Consider the following 26,681-nt stretch of genomic DNA (forward strand, 5'->3'; position numbering starts at 1 on the left):
CACCACCAATGCCTGGATATTTTTTGCAGACACAGGGTTTCACCATGTTGCCCAGGCTGGTCTCAAACTCATGAGTTCAAGTGATCTGCCCGCCTTTGCCTCCCAAAGTGCTGAGATTACAGGTGTGAGCAACTGCACCTGGCCTCTGAGCCACAATTCTATCTGCTCCAAATTCTGGTGGGCAAGTTTTTAATTTTAAAGAAATACTCAAAACTACTCCTGAAGTTTATGCTATGTTACAGGGTCCACCCAGCCTCATTTTACTTTATTAACCATTACACGAAACCCACTGGAAACTGCTAAATAGAAAGAATCAGCTTGTAATTAGTTTTTATTTTAGGGGATTTGGGACAATAGAAGACTTGTGCCTCGTATCCCCAGTTACAGCCTCTTTCTCAACATTTTTCTTTTACCAATGCACACAAAAAAATTACAGACTTGCCTTGTGAGGTCGAAAATAGGGATACAGGCTGAGAGGAAGAGGAAGAAACAAAGGAATCTGAAAGAAAATATACAGCATGAGAATATGACAACCTCACACAGGAATTTTAACTTTAACTTTCTTTTTGATGGGGAGGAAGAGCCAAGCATCATAATTTCATTGGGTTTAACAAGGAGGAAAACTCAAATCTTTATTTCCAATTATTGTTTTCACTCACCTGGTAGCAAAACCTTATTTTATTTTCAAGATGCATTTCTAAAAGTTAATCCATTCAATTTTTTTTTTTTTTTTTAGCCAAACATTCTCACCTTCAAAAAAAGAAAAGAGGAACACCTAGCATTTTACATTAAGCACAACCTCAAGCACAGATGCTGCTGCTCTGCTACTCTGTGTGGGAAGGGGAAAATAAGTATCTGAATACTAATTAATATTTGCTTTTAACCATTCCTGGATGCATTTTGAGGAGTTAAGTCACTAATATAAGCATTTAAAAATATCTAATTGGCAAATATGTGAAGTTGACCCTAAATATTTTTTTAAAAATCACAATTTATCCATGGGGAAAACAGGACTACATGAGAAATCTATCTTCTAAAATTATACTCCTCTAGGCTGGGTGCGGTGGCTCACATCTGTAATACCAGCACTTCGGGAAGCTGAGGCAGGTGGATCACCTGAGGTCAGGAGTTCGAAACCAGCCCGGCCAACATGGCGAAACCCCGTCTCTACTAAAAATACAAAAATTAGCCGGGCGTGGTGGCACATGCCTGTAATCCCAGCTACTCAAGAAGCTGAGGCAGGAGAATCACTTGAACCTGGGAGGCAGAGTTTGCAGTGAGCCAAGATCCTGCCACTGCACTCCAGCCTGGGCAACAGACTAAGACTCCTTCTCAAAAAAATAAATAAATAAATAAATAAAATAAAATTATACTCCTCTAATTCAGCAACATGTATCAAAATTTAAAATGCACATATTCTCCTCCCGGTCCCCCTGCACAATACTAACTCTACAGTTACACTTCTAAGAATATATACTATGGACATATTTGCATACATGTACAAAGATATGTGTTGCCAGGCGTGGTGGCTCATGCCTGTAAGCCCAGCACTTTGGGAGGCTGAGGGAGGCGGATCACGAGGTCAGGAGATCAAGACCATCCTGGCTAACACAGTGAAACCCCGTCTCTATGAAAAATACAAAAAATTAGCCAGGCGTGATGGCGGGCGCCTGTAGTCCCAGCTACTGGGGAGGCTGAGGCAGGAGAATGGCGTGAACCCAGGAGGCAGAGTTTGCAGTGAGCCGAGATTGCGCCACTGCACTCCAGCCTGGGAGACAGAGCAAGACTCCGTCTCAAAAAAAAAAAGAAAAAAAAATGTGTATGGAGATATTCATAAAAGCTCTGGTTATAAATATTAGGAATACTCTAAAGTTACACCTATCACTTGCTTTGGCAACACATATACTAAAACTGGAGGGATACACAGAAGACTAGCATGGCCCCTAAGGTTATTTTTTTTTAAAGTTACATGCAAACTATGAAATACTTGCTGCCATGAAAAAGAATGAGGTACAGCTATACCCTGGTATCTGAGGGGGATTGGTTCTAAAACCACCACCCCCCATCACCAAAATCTGAAGATGCTCAAGTCCTATGTATAAAATGGCATAGTATTTGCATATAACCTACACACATCATCCCTTATACTTTAAGTATTCTTTAGACACCTAATACAACGTAAATGCTATGTAAATAGTTGTTACACTGTATTGTTTTTTAAAATTGTGTTTTTTTATTGTTTTTTAAAAATATATTTTTGATCCACAATTGGTTGAATCCACAGATGTACAACCTGAGATAAGGTGGGCTAAGTGTATACGTAGACATAGTCCATCTACGAATTAAACTTCAAAAGCAAAGTGCAGGCCAGGCGCAGTGGCTCACACCTGTAATCCCAGCACTTTGGGAGGCCGAGAAAGGCGGATCACGAGGTCAGGAGATCGAGACCATCCTGGCTAACACGGTGAAACCCCGTCTCTACTAAAAATACAAAAAAATAGCTGGGCGTGGTGGCGGGCACCTGTAGTCCCAGCTACTCAAGAGGCTGAGGCAGGACAATGGCGTGAACCCGGGAGCTGGAGTTTGCAGTGAGCTGAGATCACGCCATTGCACTCCAGCCTGGGCAACAGACCAAGACTCTGTCTCAAAAAAAAAAAAAAAAAAAAAAAAGCAAAGTGCAGTGTGCTTAAAAAGCAGTGTGCTCCCATTTGTTAAGTAACAAAGGGACGGCTGGGCGCAGTGGCTCACGCCTGTAATCCCAGCACTTTGGGAGGCAGAGGCTGATGGATCATGAGGTCATGAGTTCGAGACCAGCCTGGCCAACATGGTGAAACCCTGTCTCTACTAAAGATACAAAAAATTAGCCGGGCGTGGTAGCACGTGCCTGCAATCTCACCTACTCCAAAGGCTGAGGCAGGAGAATCACTTCAACCCGGGTGGCAGAGGTTGCAGTGAGCTGAGATCACGCCATTGCACTCCAGCCTGGGCGACAGGGCGAGACTCTGTCTCAAAAACAAAACAAAACAAAACAAAACCAAACCAAAACCAAAAACACACAAAAAAAACCACACACTAAGAACATAAAATGACTTTTTCAATAAAAATGATGAAAAAAGAATAAAAAAGCCATGTGAAAAACAAAACCCTCCAAAATTGTCCCTAAATACTGAACTTTACATATTAACTCCCTTTTATCTTGCAATTATAAAAATGTTTTCACAAATATTAGAAATATATTTAAGCTAGAAGATTGCTTTAAAGGACTGGGATATAACTATAAGTACTAATTCATGAAAACTATTTAGTTTCAAATATAAAGCTGCTTTTTAATTATATGAAAATGAAGTACCACATTTACTCCTACAAATTAAAAAATTGTCCTTTCCTTATTTATTTTTGAGACAAAGTTTCTGCTGCCCAGTGCACTGACACGATCACAGCTTACTGCATCCTTGACCTCCTGGGCTCAAGTGATCTTCCTGCCTCAGCCTCCTGAGTAGCACTGACTACAGGTGCACACCACTAAGCCCAGATAATTTTTTATTTTTTTCTGGAGACAGGTGTTGCCATGTTGCTTAGGCTGGTCTTGAACTCCTGGGCTCAAGCAGTCCTCCCACTCAGCCTCTCAAAGTGCTGAGATTACAAGCATGAGCCACCACACCCAGGTCTAAGTGATACTTTAATCAAGGGTAGCTCTCTTGCTCCTGTTTTTGCCATGTGACGTGCCTGCACCCCCTGTGTCTTCTGCATGATTGGAAGCTTCCTGAAGCCTCCCCAGAAACTGAGGGGTCTCCGGCACCTTGCTTCCTATAAAGCCTGCAGAATTGTTCACAAATAGAGATAAATTTTACTCTCTGGCTCATACCCTGAGTTTCATTATACTTTATGTAGATGATTTAAATAAGATATGGGACTTTTTAGCTGATTAAATTTAGAAATTGAGAAGATGTTAACACATATTCTAGAATGAGCTATCAAGACACACAAAGACATGAAGGAACCTTAAATGCTTATTGGTCTGTGAAAGAAGCCAGTCTGAAAGGGCAACATACTGGCCCAGTCCAACTATATGACATTCTGGAAAAGAGCTGTACATCTGATATCAGGAAAAAAACAAAAACAACAAAACGATATCAATACTTCAAACAGCAAGGGTTTAGAAAGTATAAAACTTTGGAAGAGAAGTAATGTAAGAAACAAATTATATATGAGCACTAAAAGCTGAAAATTCTTTTTTTTTTTTTTTTTTTTTTTGAGAAGGAGTCTCGCTCTGTTGCCAGGATGGAGGGCAGTGGCGCAATCTTGGCTCACTGCAACCTCCGCCTCCTGGGTTCAAGCAATTCTCCTGCCTCAGCCTCCTAAGTAGCTGGGACTACAGGCACGCACCACCACACCTGGCTAATTTTTTGTATTTCAGTAGAGACAGGATTTCACCATGTTGGCCAGGATGGTCTCGATGTCCTGACCTCGTGATCCGCCTGCCTCAGCCTCCCAAAGTGCTGGGATTACAGGTGTGAGCCACCAAGCCTGGCCTGAAAATTCTTATCAGGATACACAGTGACCAATGAAGAAGATCAAACAAAAAATAACAAATTTCAATTAATCCTTTACTTCTCAGGAGGCTGAGGTGGAAGGACCATTTGAGCCTAGGACAGGGGAGTTGCAGTGAGCTGAGATCATGCCACTGCACTCCAGCCTGGGTGACAAAGTGAGATCCCGTCTCAAAAAAAAAGGATGGGGGCAGGGAAACAGGTCAGGTGAGGTGGCTCACGCCTGTAATCCCCGCACTTTGGAAGGCTGAGGCAGGTGGACCGCTTGCGCCCAGGAGCTCAAGACCAGCCTAGGCAACACGGTGAGATCCTGTCTCCACAAAAAATTAAAAAAAAAAAAAAAAAAAATTAGCTGGGTGTGGTGGCATAAGCCTGTAGTCCCAGCTACTTGGAAGGCTGAGGTGAGAGGATTATTTGAGGCCAGGAAGCTGAGGCTGCAGTGAACCATGATCACACCACTGTACTCCAGCCTGGGCAACAGTGAGACCTTACCTAAAAAAAAAAAAAAAAAAAAAAGTAAAAGAATCATGTTTTCCTATCTCTATGTTTCCAGATGGATCCATTTCTATATGCATTTACTATCAACATTAAATCTCTGCCAATGATGAGTTTAAATCCCAACAAACCTGAAAAACCAAATGTTTCAAGCCCAATGCCAAAAAAGAGCCTATGAACATGACAGCTGTTTGCCTTTTCACCTTCACCTAACACCACTCCCTCCTAATGGAAAATTTCAACATGCAAATTGTTATGCAGATGCAGAACACAGATAACTGGTAATGGCTGGAACAATATTCCATGAGGTTTCTAACTTACAAAACCACATTGTATTCATATTCTGTATTTCTGTCACAGGGAACTAAACCCCAGAATGATCTTAATCCTCAAATGCCATTAATGAAACCATTTTCATTAAGTGGCGAAGTCCGGGACCTGTGTTAGTGCTGGTAAAACAGTGCCCACAAGTAGCTGAAAATCAAATATGCACCAGTAAAACTGTATGAGTTGTGGGAATGCAGCTGAGACAGCCACTATGGTAAATTAAGAATGTTTCAGAAGAGGTGGTAAACTTGGTCTTAAAGATCTAAGTTCATGAGGTGAACAAGGAAGGCAAAGGCATTCTGGGGAGAAGGAACAATTGGCCAGATTCCAAATGGCTTTAAATGCCATGTAATCTGGATTATATCCTTTGTGTAATAAGGAATCACTGAAGCTTTTTAAGTAAGGGTGTGACAATATCACGTGTTTTAGAAAGAACTCTGGCAGCAGGGTAGAGCATGGACTGAACTGAAAAGGTACTGCATAATCTTGGCAAGAGATAAGGGCTCGCACTAAGGCAGTGAGGATAGGATGGGAATGAGAGGACTGCTGACAAGAGAGAAGACAGGTCTTGAGACCATCTGCCTGGATGTTGAAGACTGGAGAAGTAAAAGATCACTGAGGGACTAAATGAAATGCCATGGTTGGGAACACAGAAGGAATTCTTTTTTTTTTTGAGAAGGAGTCTCAGCTCTGTTGCCCGCCCAGGCTAGAGTACAGTGGTGTGATTTCGGCTCACTGCAACCTCTGCCTCCCAGGTTCAACTGATTCTCATGCCTCAGCCTCCCGTGTAGCTGGGATTACAGGTGCACGCCACCACACACGGCTAATTTTTGTATTTTTAGCAGGGGTTTTGTATTTTTAGTGGGGTTTCACCACGTTGGCAGGCTGGTCTCAAACTCCTGACCTAAAGTGACCCGCCCACCTTGGCCTCCCAAAGTGTTTGGATTACAGGCATGAGCCACTGTGCCCGGCCAGGAATCCCTTATATCATTAACTTTCAATATAAAAAAAGTTGCCTAAGGCATATATAAGTAGCAACTGTTGAACAGGCAGTTCAGTAATAGAGACAGGCTCAGGAGAGGTAAATGCTATAGATAAAGATCTGGGAATTAACATTTGGGTGAGAACTGACATCACTGCAGTGAATACCTTCATCCAGGAAGAAATACAGAAGTTTTACGAAAGAATCTTGAGGTATCTCAATATTTAAAGGGGCCAGTGGTAGGAGCTCGGGAGCAGGTGCTAGCAGTCAGTCAGAACAACCTCTCCCAGCCTTGCCTCATGTACAAGACAGTATCTGGAGTCAATGGTTCCCCAGTGATCTTAGATCATGTTAAGTTTCCCAGGTATGCTGAGACTGTCCAGTTGACCTTACCAGATGGCATGAAGAGAAATTTTAAAATATGTATATTTAAAGGGGATCAAGAAAGAAGGACTGGTGAAGAAAACAGAAAGAAGTCAAGAAAGGAAAAAATGGTGCCATTTGGAGAATGCTTCAGAGAATGGTTAAGAGTCAAAGCCACTGAATGGCTAAATTAAGACTATGAAAAACGATCAGACGCAGTAGCTGATGCCTGTAATCCCAGCACTTTGGGAGGCTGAAGCAGGTGGATGGCTTGACCTCAGGAGTTTAAGACCAGCCTGGGCAACATGGTGAAATCCCATCTCTACAAAAAAATACAAAAATTAACCAGGCATGCTGGCTTGCTCCTGTAGTCCCAGCTACTTGGGGGGGCTGAGCTGAAAGGATCACTTGAGCCCAGGAGGCGGAGGTTGCAGTGAGCTGAGATTGAGCCACGGCACCTGGGCAACAGAGTGAGACACTATCTTAAAGAAAAAAAAAAAAAGACTATGAAAAGGGTCACAGAAATTAATTTGGCATTGATGACTAAAATGAGAGTGGTAGAGGGGGAGGGAACAGACACTGAAGACTGAGGAGTGAAGGTAAGTTTAAAAAACACTGAAAACAAAAAGTATGGGAAATACAGGTGATAAAGGGAAGAACTAAAAACTGGGCAGCAGCTATAGGGAGAGGCAATGTTGAGAGAAAGTTTTTTAGAAATGAAAATGACAAGTATATTTACAGAGAGACACAAAGGAGCCAATAGAAGAAAAAAGTCTGAAAATACATAAAAAAGAAACAATTTTTTCTGGAACAAAGCCCACAAAATTGCTAGAAGATATGGGATTGAAAAAGCACAGGTGGGACGGGCGCGGTGGCTCTCACCTGTAATGCCAGCACTTTGGGAGGCCGAGGCGGGCAGATCACCTGAGGGAAGGAGTTCAAGAACAGCCTGGCCAACATAGTGAAACCCCGTCTCTACTAAAAATACAAAAATTAGCCAGGCGTGGTGGCAGGTGCATGTAATCCCAGCTACTCGGTAGGCCAAGGCAGGAGAATTGCTTGGACCCAGGAGGCAGAGGTTGCAGTGAGCCAATATCGCGCCATTGCACTCCAGCCTGGGGTACAAGAGTGAAACTTTGTCTCAAAATAATAATAATACTAATAATACTAATAATAATAAGCTGGGTGTGGTGGCACATATCCCAGCTACTTGACTTGGGAGGCTGAGGCAGGAGAATTGCTTGAATCTGGGACGTGGAGGTTGCAGTGAGCTGACATGGAACCACTGCACCCCAGCCTGGGCGACAGAGCGAGGCTCTATCTCAAAAAAAATAAAAATAAAAAAAAGCATAAGTGGACCTGCTGAAAATCTAATTCCAATAAATAACCAGTCATTCGTGCAAATATGTGGCTATAAGATTATTCATCACAATATTCTTATTTTTAAAATTTTCTTAAAATAGCAACAGGGGGCTGGGCGCGGTGGCTCACGCCTGTAATCCCAGCACTTTGGGAGGCCGAGATGGGCAGATCACAAGGTCAGGAGATCAAGACCATCTCGGCTAACACGGTGAAACCCCATCTCTACTAAAAATACAAAAAATTAGTCGGGTGTGGTGGCGGGCGCCTGTAGTCCCAGCTACTCGGGAGGCTGAGGCAGGAGAATGGCGTGAACCCGGGAGGCGGAGCTTGCCGTGAGCCAAGATCGTGCCACTGCACTCCAGCCTGGGCAACAGAGCAAGACTCCAACTCAAAAAAAAAAAAAAAAAAAAAAAAAAGAAAGAAAATAGCAACAAGGGCCAGGCGTGGTGGCTCAAGCCTGTAATCCCAGCACTGTGGGAGGCCAAGGAGGGTGGATCACCTGAGGTCAGGAGTTTGAGACCAGCCTGGCCAACCATGGTGAAACCCTGTCTCTACTAAAAATACAAAAATTAGCTGGGTGTGGAGGAAGGCACCTGTAATCCCAGCTACTTGGGAGGCTGAGGCAGGAGAATTGCTTGAACCCAGGAGGCAGAGGTTGCAGTTGGCCAAGATGGTACCACTGTACTCCAATGTGAGCGACAGAGCAAGACTCCGTCTCAAAAAGAAAAAAATAGTGACAGGGTCCCACTATGTTGTCCAAGCTGGTCTTGAACTCCTGGGCTCAAGCCATCCTCCTACCTTAGCCTCCCAAAGTGCTGGGATTACAGGTATGAGCCACCGCACCTGGCTTCATCACAATATTCTTTTTTTTTTTCCTTTTGAGACAGAGTCTTGTGCTGTTGCCCAGGTTGGAGCGCAGTGGTGTGATCTCGGCTCACTGCAACCTCCACCTCCCAGGTTCAAGTGATTCTTCTGCCTCAGCCTCCTGAGTAGCTAGGATCACAGGTGCGCACCATCACGTCTGGCTAATTTTTGTATTTTCAGTAGAGACGGGATTTCACCATGTTGCTCCTGACCTCGAGATCTGTCCGCCTAAGCCTCCCAAAGTGCTAGGATTACAGGCATGAACCACCAAGCCCGGCCTCATCACAATATTCTTTAAAATAGGTTTTTTTTTTTTAAAGGAAACTTAACAAAGGTCTAATAATTAGACTAAGTTTCGTATATCCAAACAATAGGATAACAGTCATTAACAATTGGGTTGTAGATGGGAATTTATTGACACTAAGAGATGTTCATCGTATTCTAATAAAAAAGAATATTACAAAGGTAATTTTTACTTATGATTTATTATTTTTTAGAGAAGGAAGGTCTCACTCTGTCCTTCTTTCTTGATCCCCTTTAATTTTTCCCTAATGCCCCTTTTCTCTTCCCAAGATCCTATCCAGGATACCATATCACATTTTGTCATCATGTCTCCTTAGCCTTTTCTGGACTGTCAGCTTCTCAGTCTTCTCTTGACAGTTTTAATAAGACTCTGGTCAGATACTTTACAGAATGTCCCTCAATTTGAGTTTGTCAGATGTTTTTCTCATGGTTAGACTGGAGTGATGGCTTTTCGGGAAGAATACCAAGGGCCATGCTCATCACAGCATATCAAGAGTACAGACTATCAACATGACTTATCATCTGATGATATTAACCTGATCACTGGCAGAGGATGTACTTGCTAGGATTCTCCACCTGGGTGGAGGAAGCAGTACTTCTCCCCACCCTTCCACACTGTACTCTGTGGAAACAAGTCATTAAGCTCATCATCCACCCCTAAGTGGTGGAGGAGTTAAGCTCCACCTCCTCAAGGGGAGAATCTACACAAACTGGCAGGCTGATTTTTATTTATTCATTTATAGCTAACATAACTACTATAAAAACAGACCAACTAGTTGAAGCTCAGGAATTTCAGGGGAAAAAAAAGAAAAAAAATTATTAATGTCTTAGTTCTCAGAATATCTAATGAAATAATTCAATTTATTTATTGTCGGAAAATAATTACAAACTGACTGGAAGCACCTGAGGGTTAAAGCCCTCTTACATATCTTCGTATCTTTCAGGTTGACCAGCATATAGCAGAAGTCATGAAATATGGAGGTTTGAATATTACAGGAACTTCATAAATGTTTGTTGAAACCCAAACTCTTAAGGGATTTTTAGATTTAGCTTGTTGTTTCAAAACTAGACTGAGTAGTAACTAGTAACTGGACATTCGTCTTATTAATGTAGTAGTTACTAAGACAGCAGTTCCCTCTCATATACGTCAAAACAGTGCTAATTTCCAAGATGCCCATTCTTCTGTTACATCACTAAAAAGAGTTGGAAAGCTTTCTTTGTACCATTTATTAGAGTAAATGCATATGCAATCTAAGAGGAAGAACAAAGCAGAAGTCTTGTTGCAAAAGAAAATTAGAAAGCCTGACAGAAACAAAATGGACTACGCAGATATGAAATTGGTTAAAGGTTGGGCGCGGTGGCTCACTCCTGTGATCCCAGCATGTTGGGAGGCTGAGGTGGGAGGATCACTTGAGCTTATGAGGTCAAGATCAGCCTGGGCAACATGGTGAAACCTCGTCTCTAGAAAAATACAAAAAATAGCCACGCCTATAGTCCCAGCTACTTGGGAGGCTGAGGTGGGAGGACGGCTTGAACCTAGGACATGGACATTGTAGTGAGCCGATATCATGCTACTGCACTCCAGCCTGGGTGACAGAGCCATGCCTTGTCTTAAAAGTAAATTAAAAGGCCAGGCACGGTGGCTCACACCTGTAATCCCAGCACTTTGGGAGGCCAAAGCAGGAGGATCACCTGAGGTTAGGAGTTCAAGAGCAGCCTGACCAACATGGAGAAACCCAGTCTCTACTAAAAATACAAAATTAGCCGGACGTGGTGGCGCATGCCTGTAATCTCAGCTACTTGGGAGGCTGAGGCAGGAGAATTGATTGAACCCGGGAGGCAGAGGTTGCAGTGAGCCGAGATCACGCCATTGCACTCCAGCCTGGGCAACAAGAGCAAAATTCCATTTCCAAAAAAAAAAAAAAAAAAAAAAAAAAAACCACAATTAATTAATAAACTGGTTACAAATATATCTTAATACCCCAGCCTTCTTTTTTTTTTTTTTTTTTGAGAAAGGGTCTTCTGTCTTCTGTTGCCCAGGATGGAGTGCAGTGGTAGTGCAATCACTGAAGCCTCGACCTTGAGGGCCCAAGTGATACTCCCACCTCAGCCTCCTAAGGAGCTGGGACTACAGGCATGTACCACCACACCCAGATTATTTTTAATTTTTGTAGAGATGGGGTTTCATTATGTTGTGCAGGCTGGTTTCAAACTCCTGGGCTCAAGCAATCCTCCCATCTTGGCCTCCCAAAGTGCTGAGATTACAGACATGAGCCACTGTGCCCGGCCAGAGTCTCTTTCTAATATGCCAGAATGTGGCATTCAAGTGGTTATGAAAAGATGTTTTTCTGGATTAAAGTCATTAGCAGAAAATACCTACAGTCCAGAAGAAATAAAAGAGGCTAACCTTAAACATATTTTTATTACAGATATAGTTTTATGGGCTTACAGGAAAACTCTCTCCTCAGCACTTAAATGGATACATCCATTTCCATAGAGATCTTATAGAAATTACAAATTATAAGCATGTAACAAAGTTTACAATTTGACTTTCAAAAACCAAATGTTCTTAACCTGAAGTTTATGAATGAATTTGACAGCAGTTCATGAACCCTGTGAAAACTATGCAATACTTTTTTTTTTTTTTTGAGATGGAGTTTTGCTCTTGTTGCCCAGGCTGGAGTACAATGGCGCGATCTCGGCTTACCACAACCTCCACCTCCCAGGTTCAAGCGATTCCCCTGCCTCAGCCTTCCCAAATAGCTGGGATTATAAGCATGTGCCACCATGCCCGGCTAATTTTGTATTTTTAGTAGAGACGAGTTTTCTCCATGTTGGTCAGGCTGGTCTCGAACTCCTGACCTCAGGTGAAGGCTGGTCTCGAACTCCTGACCTCAGGTGATCCACCCGCCTCAGCCTCCTAAAGTGCTGGGATTACAGGCGTGAGCCACTGCATCTGGCCACAATACTTTGTTAATATGCATGTTTTTCTGGGAAGAGTTTCTCCACTCATTCTTCCCATAAATATTTATTGAACACCTCTTATGAGCCAAGGGCTTGTTTTAGTTGCTGGACAAAACCAATAAGGAAGCTGGGCATGGTGGCTTATGCCTGTAATTCCAGCACATCGAGAAGCCAAGGAATTCAATCAAGACCAGCATGGGCAATATGGTGAGACCCCATCTCTCTCTTTTTTTCTTTCTCATTGAACTTTTTTAATAGGTCTCAAAATTCTGTGACAAACTGTGACAAATTTGGTCAAGTTGTTCCCATTAAAAAGTACTAACTGCCACATGACATGCAAAAAAGAAAACCAAAGTGGTCTATAAAACATTCCTTCCTTCTGAAGGTGTTTTTTTTTTTTTTTTTGAGACGGAGTCTCGCTCTGTCACCCAGGCTGGAGTGCAGTGGCACGATCTCGGCTCACTGCAACCTCCGCCTCCCAGGTTCAAGCGATTCTCTTGCCTCAGTCTCCCGAGTAGCTGGAACTACAGGCGCGTGCCACCACGCCCAGCTAATTTTTTTTTGTATTTTTAGTAGAGACAGGGTTTCACCATGTTAGCCACGATGGTCTCCATCTCCTGACCTCATGATCTGCCTGCCTCAGCCTCCCAAAGTGCTGGGATTACAGGCATGAGCCACCGCGCCCGGCCAGGGGGTTAGGTTTTAACATATGATTTGGCCGGATTGCAGGGGTGGGGACATAAACACTGCGTCTACTGCAATGAAAGAAGAGCATTCTAGGCAGAGTGAACAGCAAATAAAACCCCGAGGTAGAGGGTTATTTCTGGTGTAAAGAACAAGGAAACCTGGGCACAGTGGCTCATGCCTGTAATCCCAGCACTTTTGGAGGCCGAGGTTGATGGATGACTTGAGGTCAGGAGTTCAAAACCAGTCTGACCAACATGGTGAAATCCCGTCTCTACTAACAATACAAAAATCAGCCAGGCATGGAGGTACGCACCTGTAATACCAGCTACTTGGGAGGCTGAGGTGAGAGGATTGCTTGAACCTGGGAGGCAGAGGTTGAAGTGAGCCAAGATCGCGCCACTGCACTCCAGCCTGGGCGACAGAGTGAGACAAGGAGGCCAGTATGGCTGAAGCCAGGTGAGAAAGGGGGAGGTTGAGGCCAGATATCACACGGTATTCATTAATAAGTCTTCTGAGGATATCAGCATTTACGGAGTGTAACAGGAAGCCACTGTAGCACTTTGCCCATAAGTGACATGATCCAGCTTGCATTTTCACAGGCTTACACCAGCTGCTGTGTGGAAAATGGACTGAAGAGAGGCAAGGGAGAAAGCAGGGAGACCAGATAGGAGGCATCTACAATAATCCAAGAGAGCTAGCCTGGACCAAGCTGGTAGCAATGGAGATTGACAGAACTGGTCAGACTTTGGATATCTTTTTGAAGGTAGAATCAAGAGCATTTGCTGACGGCTTGTATGAGGGATAGAAAGGAATCAATGATAAAAAATCCAAGGTTTTTGATTTGAGCAAAAGAAGGAAAGAACAGAATGGCCATTTATTGAGATTGAGAAGAACAAACTTAAAAGGAAAGATTGGGACAGGCACTGTGGCTTATGCCTACAATCCCAGCACTTTGAGAGGCTAAGGCAGGAGGATCGCTTGAGCCCAGGAGTTCAATACCAGCCTAGGCAACATAGTGAGACCTCGTCTCTACAAAAATAAAAATAATTAGGTCGGACACAGTGGCTCACACCTGTAATCCCAGCACTTTAGGAGGCCAAGGAGGGTGGATCTCCTGAGGTCAGGAGTTCGAGACCAGCCTGACCAACATGGTGAAACCCTGCCTCTACTAAAAATACAAAAATTAGCTGGGCATGGTGGCACATGCCTATAATCCCAGCTACTTGGGAGGCTGAGGCAGGAGAATTGCTTGAACCCAGGAGGCAGACGGTGCAGTGAGCAGAGATCGTGCCATTGCACTCCACCCTGGGTGACAGAGTGAGACTCCATCTCAAAAAAAAAAAAAAAAAAGAATTAGCAATATTAAATCTCAAGAATAAGGAAATCCACAGAGTCAGAGAGTAGATTAATAGTTGTCAGAGAATTGAGGGGAGGGAAGAACAGTGAATGACTGCTAACAGATATGGGGTTTCTCTTTGGGGTAATAAAAATGTTCTGGAATTAGATAATGGAGATAGCTGTACAACCTTGTGCATACACTAAAACCCACCTTAAAATGGTGAATTTTATGGAGACAGAGGATAAAATGCCAGTGAGAGTGAGAAGACAAATTAAAAAAGCATTTCAAGAAGAGAATAATCAATTATGTCAAAAGCTGTTGTGAAAGCATGTTAAGAGGAGGATGGAGAAGTGACCACTGAATTTAACAATGTGGAAAATATCTGGTGAACTTGACTAGAAAAGTTTCTGTAGAGCAGTGAAATAAAAAGGCACCTGGCTTAAGAACCATGGAGCTAGAAATTAAAGCTTTTAAATTAAACTGATCACTGAATTCAAAAGGGTAACTGAGCCACTTTTACTACATGTTGCTTCAAATCTTAAAGCGTGGGCATTAAACTCTCTGTGCCTGAGTCCCCATCTGTAAGAAGGGGGTTATATCGCTACCTGTCTACCTCACAGATAAACATAATACAAGTCTTTCCTCTATCGAATATGGCCTCTAGAGGAATGATCTATATTGTATTTACCTTTCTGTCCAAAGAGCTTTCATGTATGCTCAGTTGTTGAATTAAGGTAACATATGGGCACAACTTAAATCATAAAGCAGTACACAAATGTAAGATATCATGAAAATCAAGTACTTCTATCTCATACGTAAAATAAAGACAATGCCCTCCATTGAAATATGTTCAAATAACAGGACAAAATTTTCATAACAAAAGGTTTTCCAGAATGTCCTTCCATATATCTTGAAGGGCAAGCTACCAATGAGGAACACGTCAAAAAGCTCACTGTCCCCTCTGGTTAAGTTACGATGATATGGTTACAGGAGATAATAAATCAGTTGATTGGAGAAAACAGGTAAGAATAATTCTTTGAGGCTGGGCGTGGTGGCTCACACCTGTAATCCCAGCACTGTGGGAGGCCAAGAGGGGGCAGTTCACCTGAGGTCAGGAGTTCAGGACCAGCCTGACCAACAGGGTGAAACCCCATCTCTACTAAAAATACAAAAATTAGCTGGGCATGGTGGTACAAGCCTGCAATCCCAGCTACTCAGGGGGCTGAGGCAGGAGAATCGCTTGAACCCGGGGGGCGGAGGTTGCAGTGAGCAGAGATCCCACCACTGCACTCCAGCCTGAGCGACAGAGGGGGACTCTGTCTCAAAAAAATAGTTCTTTGAAATTAAAAAAAAAAAAAAATCAAAAATCACAAGAGTGGGCCACTTGCTGATAAGCTCACTGTCTCCTCTCGTTAGGTTACGATGATATGGTTATAGGAGATAATAAATCAGTTGATTGGAGAAAACAGGTAAGAATAGTGCTTTGAAATTAAAAAAAAAAATCACAAGAGCAGGCCACTTGCTGATAATCTTCTCCCATACATAAAATGGAAATGCAAACCCTGTTACAGTATTTAAAGAGATTCTCTCTGAGGTTGCAATATCACAGAGTAACATGTCTTACAAAACTCACAGATGCCCAGAAGACTTCAATGATGCAATCACAAGCAATACTGATTACAGCTAAACTTATTTAACACACACATTTCTTTCAAAACATCAACACCATACCCTATGATCCAAAATAACTCTACAACTAGTAGCTGTCATAAATGAGCAGAATAGAAAGTTAAGTCAGTTTTCCGGGCAACTTCTGAATAAGTCAATTATAAGAACAAAATATCGACCTGCTAATTTTTGTCTAAAAAGTTTTACTATGAGTGCTTACTTCAGCAGCACATATACCAAAATTAGAACAATACAGAGAGGATTAGCTAAATTAAGAGAAAAAGTTATACTACAAAATTGATGAATTTTTCACAAGTTTGTATACTTTAGGAGGCTAAATTCATCATCAACAATAAAGTTAACACAAACTATAAGCTAAGTGCACACAACAAATATGCACATTTGTATTAGAAAACCTACTTACTTAATGAAGCCTTTGTAATTCTGTTCAGAATTACAAAAATGGTAAATTCTAGGATTATGGGTAAAGTGAAGTGTCTTTCTGCAAAATATACTCTTGGCTCAAACAAAATTGGAAAGCTCAACTTTCCCTTTTCCCTTCAACAAGACGTCACCAATTCCTTCATGACCAAACTTCATTTTACAAGGCTTGAAACATGCACAGGACTAGACAGGTAACTCCTATATCAGGATAAATATATTATTTCCTCACAGGAGAATTTGATAAAAGCAGTAATATTAGTTTTTATTTTCAGCCCATCTTTAAAACACCAAGAATAAAAACACTGAGGTTCTTACCAGCCACTTGATAACCCCTTAGAAATGACAATTTAGGGTAAAGGTGCACCTACTAAATGTACGTAGACTGGTTGTTTAATTTGATCAGAGTGGTTCCATTACTTGTGAATTTGACAATAAACAAAAACAGCATTAAAAAAACTTCTTGGCCAGGCGCGGTGGCTCACGCCTGTAATCCCAGCACTTTGGGAGGCTGAGGCGGGCGGATCACGAGGTCAGGAGATCAAGACCATCCTGGCTAACACAGTGAAACCCCATCTCTACTAAAAATACAAAAAATTAGCCAGGCGTGGTGGTGGGCACTTGTAGTCCCAGCTACTCGGGAGGCTGAGGCAGGAAAATGACATGAACCCGGGAGGCGGAGCTTGCAGTGAGCTGAGATCACGCCACTGCACTCCTGCCTGGGCGACAGAGCGAGACTCCGTCTCATAAAAAAAAAAAAAAAAAAAAAAAAAAAAAACCAAAAAAAAGCAAAAAAACCCACTTCTTATTCTTGGAGAATAAAAACAATCCAAGTCAGCAGGCATTTGCAGGCCATATTGACATGACCATTCTTGCTGCCTCCTGTATGCTTGCTTCTGTGCTGAACGGGGTTTCCTAACGTATCATAACAACATTTATTAGTCAGAATCTGCATAAGTATTTAAGCATATTGATTCATGCCAAGCCTCCTGGGAAACATCTTGGCTCCTCCCTCTACCTCTTTAACAGACCACCTTAGTGGAAGCGGGTGGCAGCTTTATGACATTAATGTGAAGGGTGACAAACTGAAACAACTGACTCACATGTGGGAAGGGAAAAAAGGCATAACAATAGTCTTTGATTGTGAGGAAGACAGATTTCTCATTTGTACTTGAACTGCTATGTTGTATCTATTAATATGTGCAAGTAGTTTGTAACCTACAAATGGATTTGTCAAACATTAGGTATTGTTATTTAATAAAGGTCAGGATTTAAGGGTACAAAGCAAATGTGTCTAGGTCACATTGTTGATCTATATTTCATTTCTTCACATTAATGGTACAGTTATTTACTACGGGCAAGACACTGTGTTAAGCCCTATAAATGTGTTTACTTTTTTTTTTTTAGATGGAGTCTCACCCTGTTGCTCAGGCTGGAGTGCAATGGTGCTATCTTGGCTCACTGCAACCTCCACCTCCTGGGTTCAAGTGATTCTCCTGCCTCAGCCTCCTGAGTAGCTGGGATTACAGGATTACGCCCAGCTAATTTTTTGTATCTTTAATAGAGGCAGGGTTTCACCATGTTAGCCAGGCTGGTCTCGAACTCCTGACCTCAGGTGATCCGCCCGCCTTGGCCTCCCAAAGTGCTGTGATTACAGGTGTGGGCCACCACACCCAGCCAAATTGTGTTTAATTTTCATACCAACTCCAAGGTAGATACTATTATCCCAATTTCCAAGTTAAGGAAACTGAGGCTCAGGACTTGCAAGAGATCACATAATTATTAAGAGACAGGGCCAGGATTGAAATCTAGGCATTCCTGGAGCTCAAGTCTGTGTTTTAACACATTACACTGCCACTGATAATCTGACATGAATGTAACACTCAAATGATGTCAGTGTTGGACAGGCGGCCACATTCCTTTTTATTTAAGAGTTAACTCAAAACACAAATTACATATTCACATTTGATTAATATGTTAGAACAAAGTGTGAAAATGAAACCATAAAAAGTACACAGAACAACTAAGTTTCATGAGTGAGGAAAGAAATATTAAAGCAAAACCTTTTTCAAAAAATTGCCCAAGCTGTTTTTGCTTTGAGCTAATTTCTATGAACAAACAATATAAAATGTAGTTTTATTTTGGCATTATGATTTTCTTTTTTCCTTTTCTTTTCTTTTTTTAAGACAAGTTCTGGCTCAGTCACCCAGGCTGGAGTGCAATGGCACAATCTCAGCTTACTGCAACCTCTGCCCCCAGCTCAAGCCATCCTCCCACCTCAGTCTCCTAAGTGGCTGGGACCACAGGCTCACATCACCATGCCCAGCTAATTCTTGCTCTTTTGTCTTTTTGTAGAGATGGGGTTTCACCATTATTGTCCAGGCTGGTCTCAAACTCGTGAGCTCAAGCAAGCCACCCACCTCAGCCTCCCAAAGTGCTGGGATTACAGGTGTGAGCCACCAGACTCAGCCAACTTTCATAACAACAATAAAAAGCAGTCTCTAGCAAGTTATAGAATTTGTTCTCTTTTTTTTTTTGGAGACGGAGTCTCGCTCTGTCCCCCAGGCCGGAGTGCAGTGGTGCAATCTCGGCTCACTGCAAGCTCCGCCTCCTGGCTTCACGCCATTCTCCTGCCTCAGCCTCCCGAGTAGCTGGGACTACAGGCGCCTGCCACCACACCCGGCTAATTTTTTGTATTTTTAGTACAGACAGGGTTTCACCATGTTAGCTAGAATGGTCTTGATCTCCTGACCTCGTGATCCGCCTGCCTCAGCCTCCCAAAGTGCTAGGATTACAGGCGTGAGCCACTGTGCCCGGCCAAGTTACAGAATTTCAACATCGTGTCATCAGCAAACTATTAAAGTACTTTTAAAGTTCAGATGATAGACGTATCTCTATACTTGAGGCCTAATAAAGGCAACTCTTGCTCTGAAATGAACACTGAATATTTCAGTCTCTTTTACCTCAACCTCAAATTTTTGCCTCTGATATCTTCAGTTTCCTTGAAAGGCAGAAATCTGGGAAGCCATCCTGACCCCTGATCCCCATCTCTAAGCATACTACATTGCTGGCTGCATTAGAACCTAAGGCACTAAAGTACAGAGTGCCATCACTCATTCTTGACCTGTATGCAGTAACTAATACTTCTAAAATTCATTACTGGACAGGTCGGTCAAGACAAAATTGTTTTCTGTAGGACATCAAGCAATCACTTACTTTTCTTTAACTAAAACCAAGACAAGTCTCCAAAACCAAGAGGAGCTTGGTGAAAGAACATGAAGCTGGAGGATGACAGCAACACGTGCAGATTTTTTTTAAACAAGGTAATTTTTTAGCATCTACATTTTAAATAAGTTAAATTTTGGAATAACAAACTTCACCTTATTTTCATGATGCAAAAGCCTGAGACACTTCCTTTGTGACATGAAGAAAAACATCCTGCAAAGAGGAAAGGCTTCTGCAATAAAAATGATTACAACACATTGCAGTACCTTTTTTTTTTTGAGATGGAGTCTTGCTGTGTCGTCTAGGCTGGAGTGCAATGGTGTGATCTCAGCTCACTGCAACCCCCGCCTCCTGGGTTCAACAAGTGATTTTCCTGTCTCAGCCTCCCGAGTAGCTGAGACTACAGGTGCCCGTCACTGTGCCCGGCTAATTTTTGTATTTTTTAGTAGAGACAGGGTTCCACCATGTTGGTCAGGCTGGTCTCAAACTCCTGACCTCAGGTGATCCACCCACCTCAGCCTCCTAAAGTGCTGGGATTACAGGCGTGAGCTAGTATGCCCGGCCCCACATTGCAGTATCTTAAGGTAAACTTTTATGTTCAAGTAGTGACCCGACAAATGAGGATCTTGCATTGGGCCCACCAAAACTGTATTAGTGCTTTTTAGACAATATGAATGCACATTTGCAATGGATAAGCATTTAAGATAGAAGTCTCTCGGCCGGGCTCAATGGCTCATGCCTGTAATCCCAACACCTTGGGAGGCCGAGGCGGGCGGATCACTTGAGGTCAGGAGTTCAAGACCAGCCTGGCCAACATGGCAAAACCCCATATCTACTAAAAGTACAAAAATTATCTGGGCGTGGTGGTGCACATCTGTAATCCCACCTATTCAGGAGGCTAAGGTGGGAGAATGGCTTGAGCCCAGGAGACAGAGGTTGCAGTGAGCCAAGATCACACCACTGCACTCCAGCCTGGGCTACAGAGCAAGACTCCGAAGAGAGTCTCTCTTTAGTTTATTTCTCAAGTGTGCCTTTCTAGCTCGTAAATTTGATAATTTATTCAACAAATACTTACCAAGTACTACTATATATCACTGTTTTAAGTGCTAATAGTGATACGTGTCTACCGCACATCTAAGAAATACAAATTCTGTAATAAAATTTCACTAAGAAATAATGGGTAAAGCTGGTCACGGTGGCTCACACCTATAATCCCAGCACTTTGGGACGCCGAGGAGGGCAGATCACATGAGGCCAGGAGTTTGAGACCAGCCTGGCCAACATGGCAAAACCCCATCTCTATCAAAGATATAAAAATTAACCAGGTGTGGGCCGGGTGTGGTGGCTTATGCCTGTATTCCCAGCATTTTGGGAGGCCGAGGTGGGCAGATCACGAGGTCAGGAGATCAAGACCATCCTGGCTAACAGTGTGAAACCCCGTCTCTACTAAAAATACAAAAAATTAGCCGGGTGTGGTGGCGGGCACCTGTAGTCCCAGCTACTGGGAGGCTGAGGCAGGAGAATGGCATGAACCCGGGAGACGGAGGTTGCAGTGAGCTGAGATTGCACCACTGCACTCCAGCCTGGGCGACAGAGCGAGACTCCGTCTCAAAAAAAAAAAAAAAAAAGAAAATTAACCAGGTGTGGTGGCGCACGCCTGTAATCCCAGCTACTCGGGTGGCTGAAGCATGAGAATCATTTGAACCCCGGAGGTGGAGGTTGCAGTGAGCCAAGATGGCTCCACTGCACTCCAGTCTGTGACAGAGCAAGACCTTGTCTCAAAAAAAAAAGAAAGAACAGAAAAGAGAAATAAATAACGAGTGGAAACTGCGGCATTTAATATTATTCAGAAAATGTAATGCAAACTCATGTACTTGGAACAGCACTTCACGATATAAATTCTACTACTTTCGACAAAACACATAATTTCAGCACCTTTTCCACTATCATAAAGAGAAGTGCAAAAAATACACAATAGATAAAACTTGTGACAAGGGTAGATGACATAAAAAAAGGTAAGCCAAACAGAAATATGTTATATCATTAAATTCGTATTGCCAATTTAGGTGCCAATTAGGTTGCGGTATGCCTGTGTGTCTGTGAAGAAAATACTCTTATTTCATTGGCCTACTAGGCCAGTTCTTCCATAAGTGCATTAAAAGAATGAAAAAGGTGAATCTCAAATGATTTCACCATTTAGTTACAAATAAACTAGGACTAAATTTTCAAATCTGCTAACTAGAATGACTCTTCAACACTTAACATCTATCTTATCTTGAGCTTACAGAGCCAAGTTTCTAAAACTAGGTCTGAATCAAAAATGAAAAATCAAGAAAACCCAAAAGGTACGTACAAAAGGGCCTACCAAACAGTAAGCAATGACAAGTGATTAAAGCAAAAAGATCAAGTTGCTAAGTTATAAGGAAGTCGCTATTCATCTGGACCTTAGCCCAGAACACAAAAATTTGGAAAAACGGTTGGTGGTTTAAAGGGGACAAGGTTCTAAATTTGCTGCCTCATTCTTTTATCTGCAAAAGCTTCCTGATACTGCCTGTTTCTACTGAAATAGCCATAACCACACTGAAAAATCCAACAGGGCTCCAAAGCTCTCAGACAGGTGAAAATTCACTGTTAGAAAAACACGTAGAGAATAATACATTTAAGGCTAAGATCAGAAATTTTTTCTTTAGAACCCAAGATTCTGCCAAAGGAGACAACGAAACATTAAAAAAAATTATCAAAATCCTTTAACATAACTAAATAGAGAGCAAAATTATCTCTACTCTCCTGAATTTACGGCCCTGCCTTTGACAAAACGCATTTTTTTTTCCCTTCAAAGACTCCGTTCCTTTAAGAACTACCACCTGCCTATGGTGGGTTTTTTTCCCCCCCTTAAGAAGGCATCTGCACTGCAGATTTCTGCATAAGGGGAGCTTGCCAGGCAGCTCCCACCAGCAGGCAGACGTGTATACAATGGAAACTAAAGGAGGTCTGCAGCTTCGCTCTTAGTCTTTCACAGAGATGGGAGAAGGGGACTCAACCAGCCCTTGCTTTGTCTGAATGTTCTCCCCCTCCCCCTTTCTGCAGTAAACACCCCCCTTTGTTATACTTCGATCAATAGTAACCCACAGAAAACATGAAATCAAAACATGTTGATAGCTTAGCATGACTGTATTTTCTAGAATATAAGCGACTGATTGCGTGTCCCCACCCCCACGCAGGGCCAGGGAAGAGCAGGCTGTTGCAGATGCAGCCACGGATCCATCTTGGACCATCAGCAGCTCCCTCCCAAATCTTCCCTGAGCTATTCTCATCACGCCTCCTTCTACCTCGGAGCCTCAGAAAAATCCGGCATTCATGGAGTCTAGCCGAAAACAATAAAAAGAAAACAAACAAACAAACAAACAAAAAAACGGGCTACAATGCTTCCATTAAACTTCCTCATCTTCCCCATGGGCAGCCAAAAATATTTTGGAGGACTATCATGAATGCTTGATTATGTCAATACCTGTCTGCAAACCTGCAGTGCAACCCTTTCACCACCATCCCCTCAAAAATCGTAACAAATTGCTTCTCCCACCACCCACCTGCCCGTATCCTCTCAATCTCTCTCATCCTCCACTAAATCACCCAGGTTCACCATATGCATCGAGCAACTCTCCATTTTATCCCACGAGCTGGTATTTTTCCCCACCTGCCCAGTCTTGGCGTTAACGCCCACTAGACTATCTCCCCGCCCCCAACCTGTTTTCCTCACACCCCGCTATTTCCTCACCGCCTGCACAACCTTAGGTTCCCCTTCCCCTTCGCCCATTTTCCAAACGCTCGTCCCCGGGGGGCTGAAGCCGTCAGTAGTTGAGGGTAATTCGCCCTCCTCCCGCCTCGCCTCTTAATCCCCCCAGCCCCCAGGCCACCGCTCGCCCTCCTTCCCAGGGCGGGGGCTCCCCGCGCGCCTTACCCGCACAGGAGGAGCTGCAGCTCTTCGTCCCCAGGGCGGGGCAGGCTCCTGGGCTCCCGCCGCCGCCGGGCGCGGACGGCTCGGCTCCGGAGGACGACGAGGAGATGGAAGGGGACTGAGTGGCCGCCGACGGCTCCGCCATGGCTACGCGAGCGAGGGTGGGAGAAAGGTGAAAAGATACGGGGCGGGAGAGAGGGAGGGGAAAATAGAATAATCCGGCAACTGGCTCGCTCAAGTCCCTTTACTCCGCCTGCTCCGAGGACAGACTCCGACAGACTGACCGACTCAGCCGAGCGCAGCGAGAGGGCGGGAGCGCGAGCGCGCATGCGCACAAAGGGCTCCGAGCGGGTGCCAAAGCGCGCAGCGGCGCAGGGCGCAGGCGCAAGAACCGCTGCTCTGCGCTCTTGCAGGGAAGGAGGGGCAAAACGGGCCTCACGCGGCGCTTCGCGCGCGGAGGGTTGGGGAGCGTCCCTTGGGGACCAGACGCAAAGGGCGTACCCAAAGCCCCAATCCCCGCCCACGACTGCGGCCGAATCGGGGGAGCTGCTGGGTAGTATTCCCTCCTACCCTTTATGTGAATGTTTTAGGGTCGGCAGATTATGTATTTTAACGGTAGAAATTTCTTTGGGCTTCCATTAGCCCATGGAAACTCTCTTTCCCATACATTCCAGAGCCTATATCTTTTGTTTGATGCATTCCCACCTGTGACTCCAATAAAAAGTGAAAACCAGAGTGTAGAGTAGGCCCACTCTGCAAGGTGCTTTGTGAATCTCTCTGGCTGTGTCGTAATATCTCCTCACCGAGAGGCAGAGATGGCACGGCCCCCCATTTGGTAGGTGGAGAAAGATGCTATACAGAATGAAAAACGATTACTCATTCCAATCACATTGCAATGCAGTCGCGGAATCTGCTTCGTATTCTTATCTCGTTACTGTTGCCAGAGAAGGGTCCACCTTGGGTCTTAAGGTTTTCTTTTCCTCCAAATAGACTGTCAGATAGAGACGACATATTTTAGAGGGGGAAAAAAAAAGGCTGAGCTGATGAAGAAGAGCCAGGAGATAAGAAAATGTTGGCTGTGATTATGGGGGATGATAAAATTAGATATTAAAAATTCAAAATAAGGCCGCAGTCAGTGGCAGAGGCCCGTAGTCTCTGCTACGGCAGAGAAGGGAGGATCACTTCAGCCCAGGAGTTGGAGTCCAGCCTGGGCCACACAGCGAGAACCTTCCTGCCTTAAAAAAAAAAAAAAAAAAAAAAAAGTTAAAAAAAAATCAGAATAAGGCACAAAATACACGTAATTGAATTTTATTCGTAGACTAAAAGGGGTCCTTAGTAGAACATGTATTTAAAACCAGATTTCTAGCGTAAATTGGATTTTGTTCATTTTTTGCTTGTCCTGGGCTGGATTGCCAAATTCAAAGCCTTCTCCCTACATCTGGTCAAAATATTGGAAAGGTGCATAGTCTTTGTTAAAGGAGGACTGTTGGCTGGGCGCGGTGGCTCATGCCTGTAATCCCAGCACTTTGGGAGGCCGAGGCAGGTGGATCACCTGATGTCAGGAGTTCAAGAACAGCCTGGCCAACGTGGTGAAACCCTGTCTCTACTAAAAATACAAAAATTAGCTGGGCGTGGTGGCAGGCACCTGTAATCCCAACTACCTGGGAGGCTGAGGCAGGAGAATTGCTTGAATCCGGGAGGCAGAGGTTGCAGTGAGCCGAGATCACACCATTGCACTCCAGCCTGGGTGAAAGAGCAAAACTCCGTCAGAAAAAAAAAAAAAAAGAGGACTGTATCCTGGAAATAATAAAAATCAAGGCTGTAGACTGTTATTGCTAAAGCAGCAATCGATGACCCAAAGTACAATTGCAGGATCAGCAGATCCTGTAAAGATGCAACCTCATGAAGCAGGAGGTGGTCAGCCAAGCTGCCACTGAGGGGAAAGGCGATCTGACCAGTGGAAATCTTCTAGAACAAGCTGTGTACTACATCTTACATCTGCCCTTGAGTTTTTAAGGTCAGGTAAAGCCCCAGAGGGTGGGAGGATGACTCCTGGCCTTTGCAATGCTCTGAAAAAGGCATAGAAAAATATTTCCCAAAATAACTTTGTGGCTAATGTCTTACCCTGGCACTTACAGCATCAGCTGATAATGCAGCAAACTGTCTCTTGGATGGCAAAGGGAAATAATAGCAGATGTGATAACCAAGCCAGTTATCTACCCATTCTGATACGTGCATATGTTTTTTAAAAAATCTACATTATTAGGGGAGCTGTTTTCTTCTTCCTTCCTTCTTGTCTATTAAATGCTCCGCTCCTTAAAACAAAACAAACAAACAAAAATCTACATTATTAGGTGCTAGATAAGGAAATAAATGATGCTAGTACCTAACTCTGACAGCACTTGCTACAATCTGGGGACTCCAGCTGGAAGGAAGTCCATTTTCTTAATATGTAGCAGCAGACAAGTTAAAAAGCAAGATATGCACGTGGTCTTACTGGTCTTTTTAGACCCTTTGGAAATTTTTTTTTTTTTGAGATGGAGTCTTGCTCTATTGCCCAGGCTGGAGTGCTGTAGTGCGATCTTTGCTCACTGCAACCTCCGCCTCCCGGGTTCAAGCAGTTCTCCTGGCTCAGCCTCCTGAGTAGCTGGAATTACAGGCACGTGCCTCCAAGTCCGGCTAATTTTTGTATTTTTAGTAGAGGCGGGGTTTCACCATGTTGGCCAGGGTGGTCTTGAACTCCTGACCTTGGGTGATCCTCCTGCCTCAGTTTCCCATGCTTGGAATTATAGGCGTGAGCCACTATGCCAGGCCAGTTCTATGAATGTGTATTGATCATGTGCTGTGTGTATAATACAATCCTGGGAATTTTGAAGAGACCTCCAAAATATGTTAGTCTTGTCTTCAAGGAGCTTACAAGCTAGTTAGGACAAAAAACATACTCACATAAAGTTAAATAATATAAATTAAATAGCAACTAAAAATAACCCCAAACACCATAAAATCATAGTGCTTTGATTAGATGGCAAGTAAATTAAATGAATTTAAAAGAGGGGGGCCAGGCGCAGTGGCTCATGCCTGTAATCCCAGCACTTTGGGAGGCTGAGCTGGGCAGATCACCTGAGGTCGGGAGTTCGAGACCAGCCTGACCAACAT

General features: G+C 43.5%; 1 protein-coding gene across 2 annotated transcripts in view; it reads right to left on the reverse strand.

Moving 5' to 3' along the window:
- The window catches only part of RTN3 (reticulon 3), a 78,730-nt gene extending 54,773 nt beyond the window's left edge, over positions 1-23,957 (reverse strand). The window contains exons 1-2 of one of the 2 annotated variants that reach the window (XM_054523712.1): positions 23,529-23,857; positions 443-499 (exon numbers count right to left, since the gene is read on the reverse strand). In XM_054523712.1, coding sequence (XP_054379687.1) covers positions 443-499; positions 23,529-23,670 — 199 coding nt within the window. In that variant the 5' untranslated portion in view covers positions 23,671-23,857. Of the gene's footprint in view, positions 1-442; positions 500-23,528 lie in introns of both variants that reach the window. The other variant, XM_055078510.2, reaches the window with a different exon arrangement.
- Between the last annotated feature and the right edge of the window lie 2,724 nt (positions 23,958-26,681).

This window comes from Pongo abelii, chromosome 9 (assembly GCF_028885655.2).
Source record: "Pongo abelii isolate AG06213 chromosome 9, NHGRI_mPonAbe1-v2.0_pri, whole genome shotgun sequence".
Taxonomy (NCBI): domain Eukaryota; kingdom Metazoa; phylum Chordata; class Mammalia; order Primates; family Hominidae; genus Pongo; species Pongo abelii.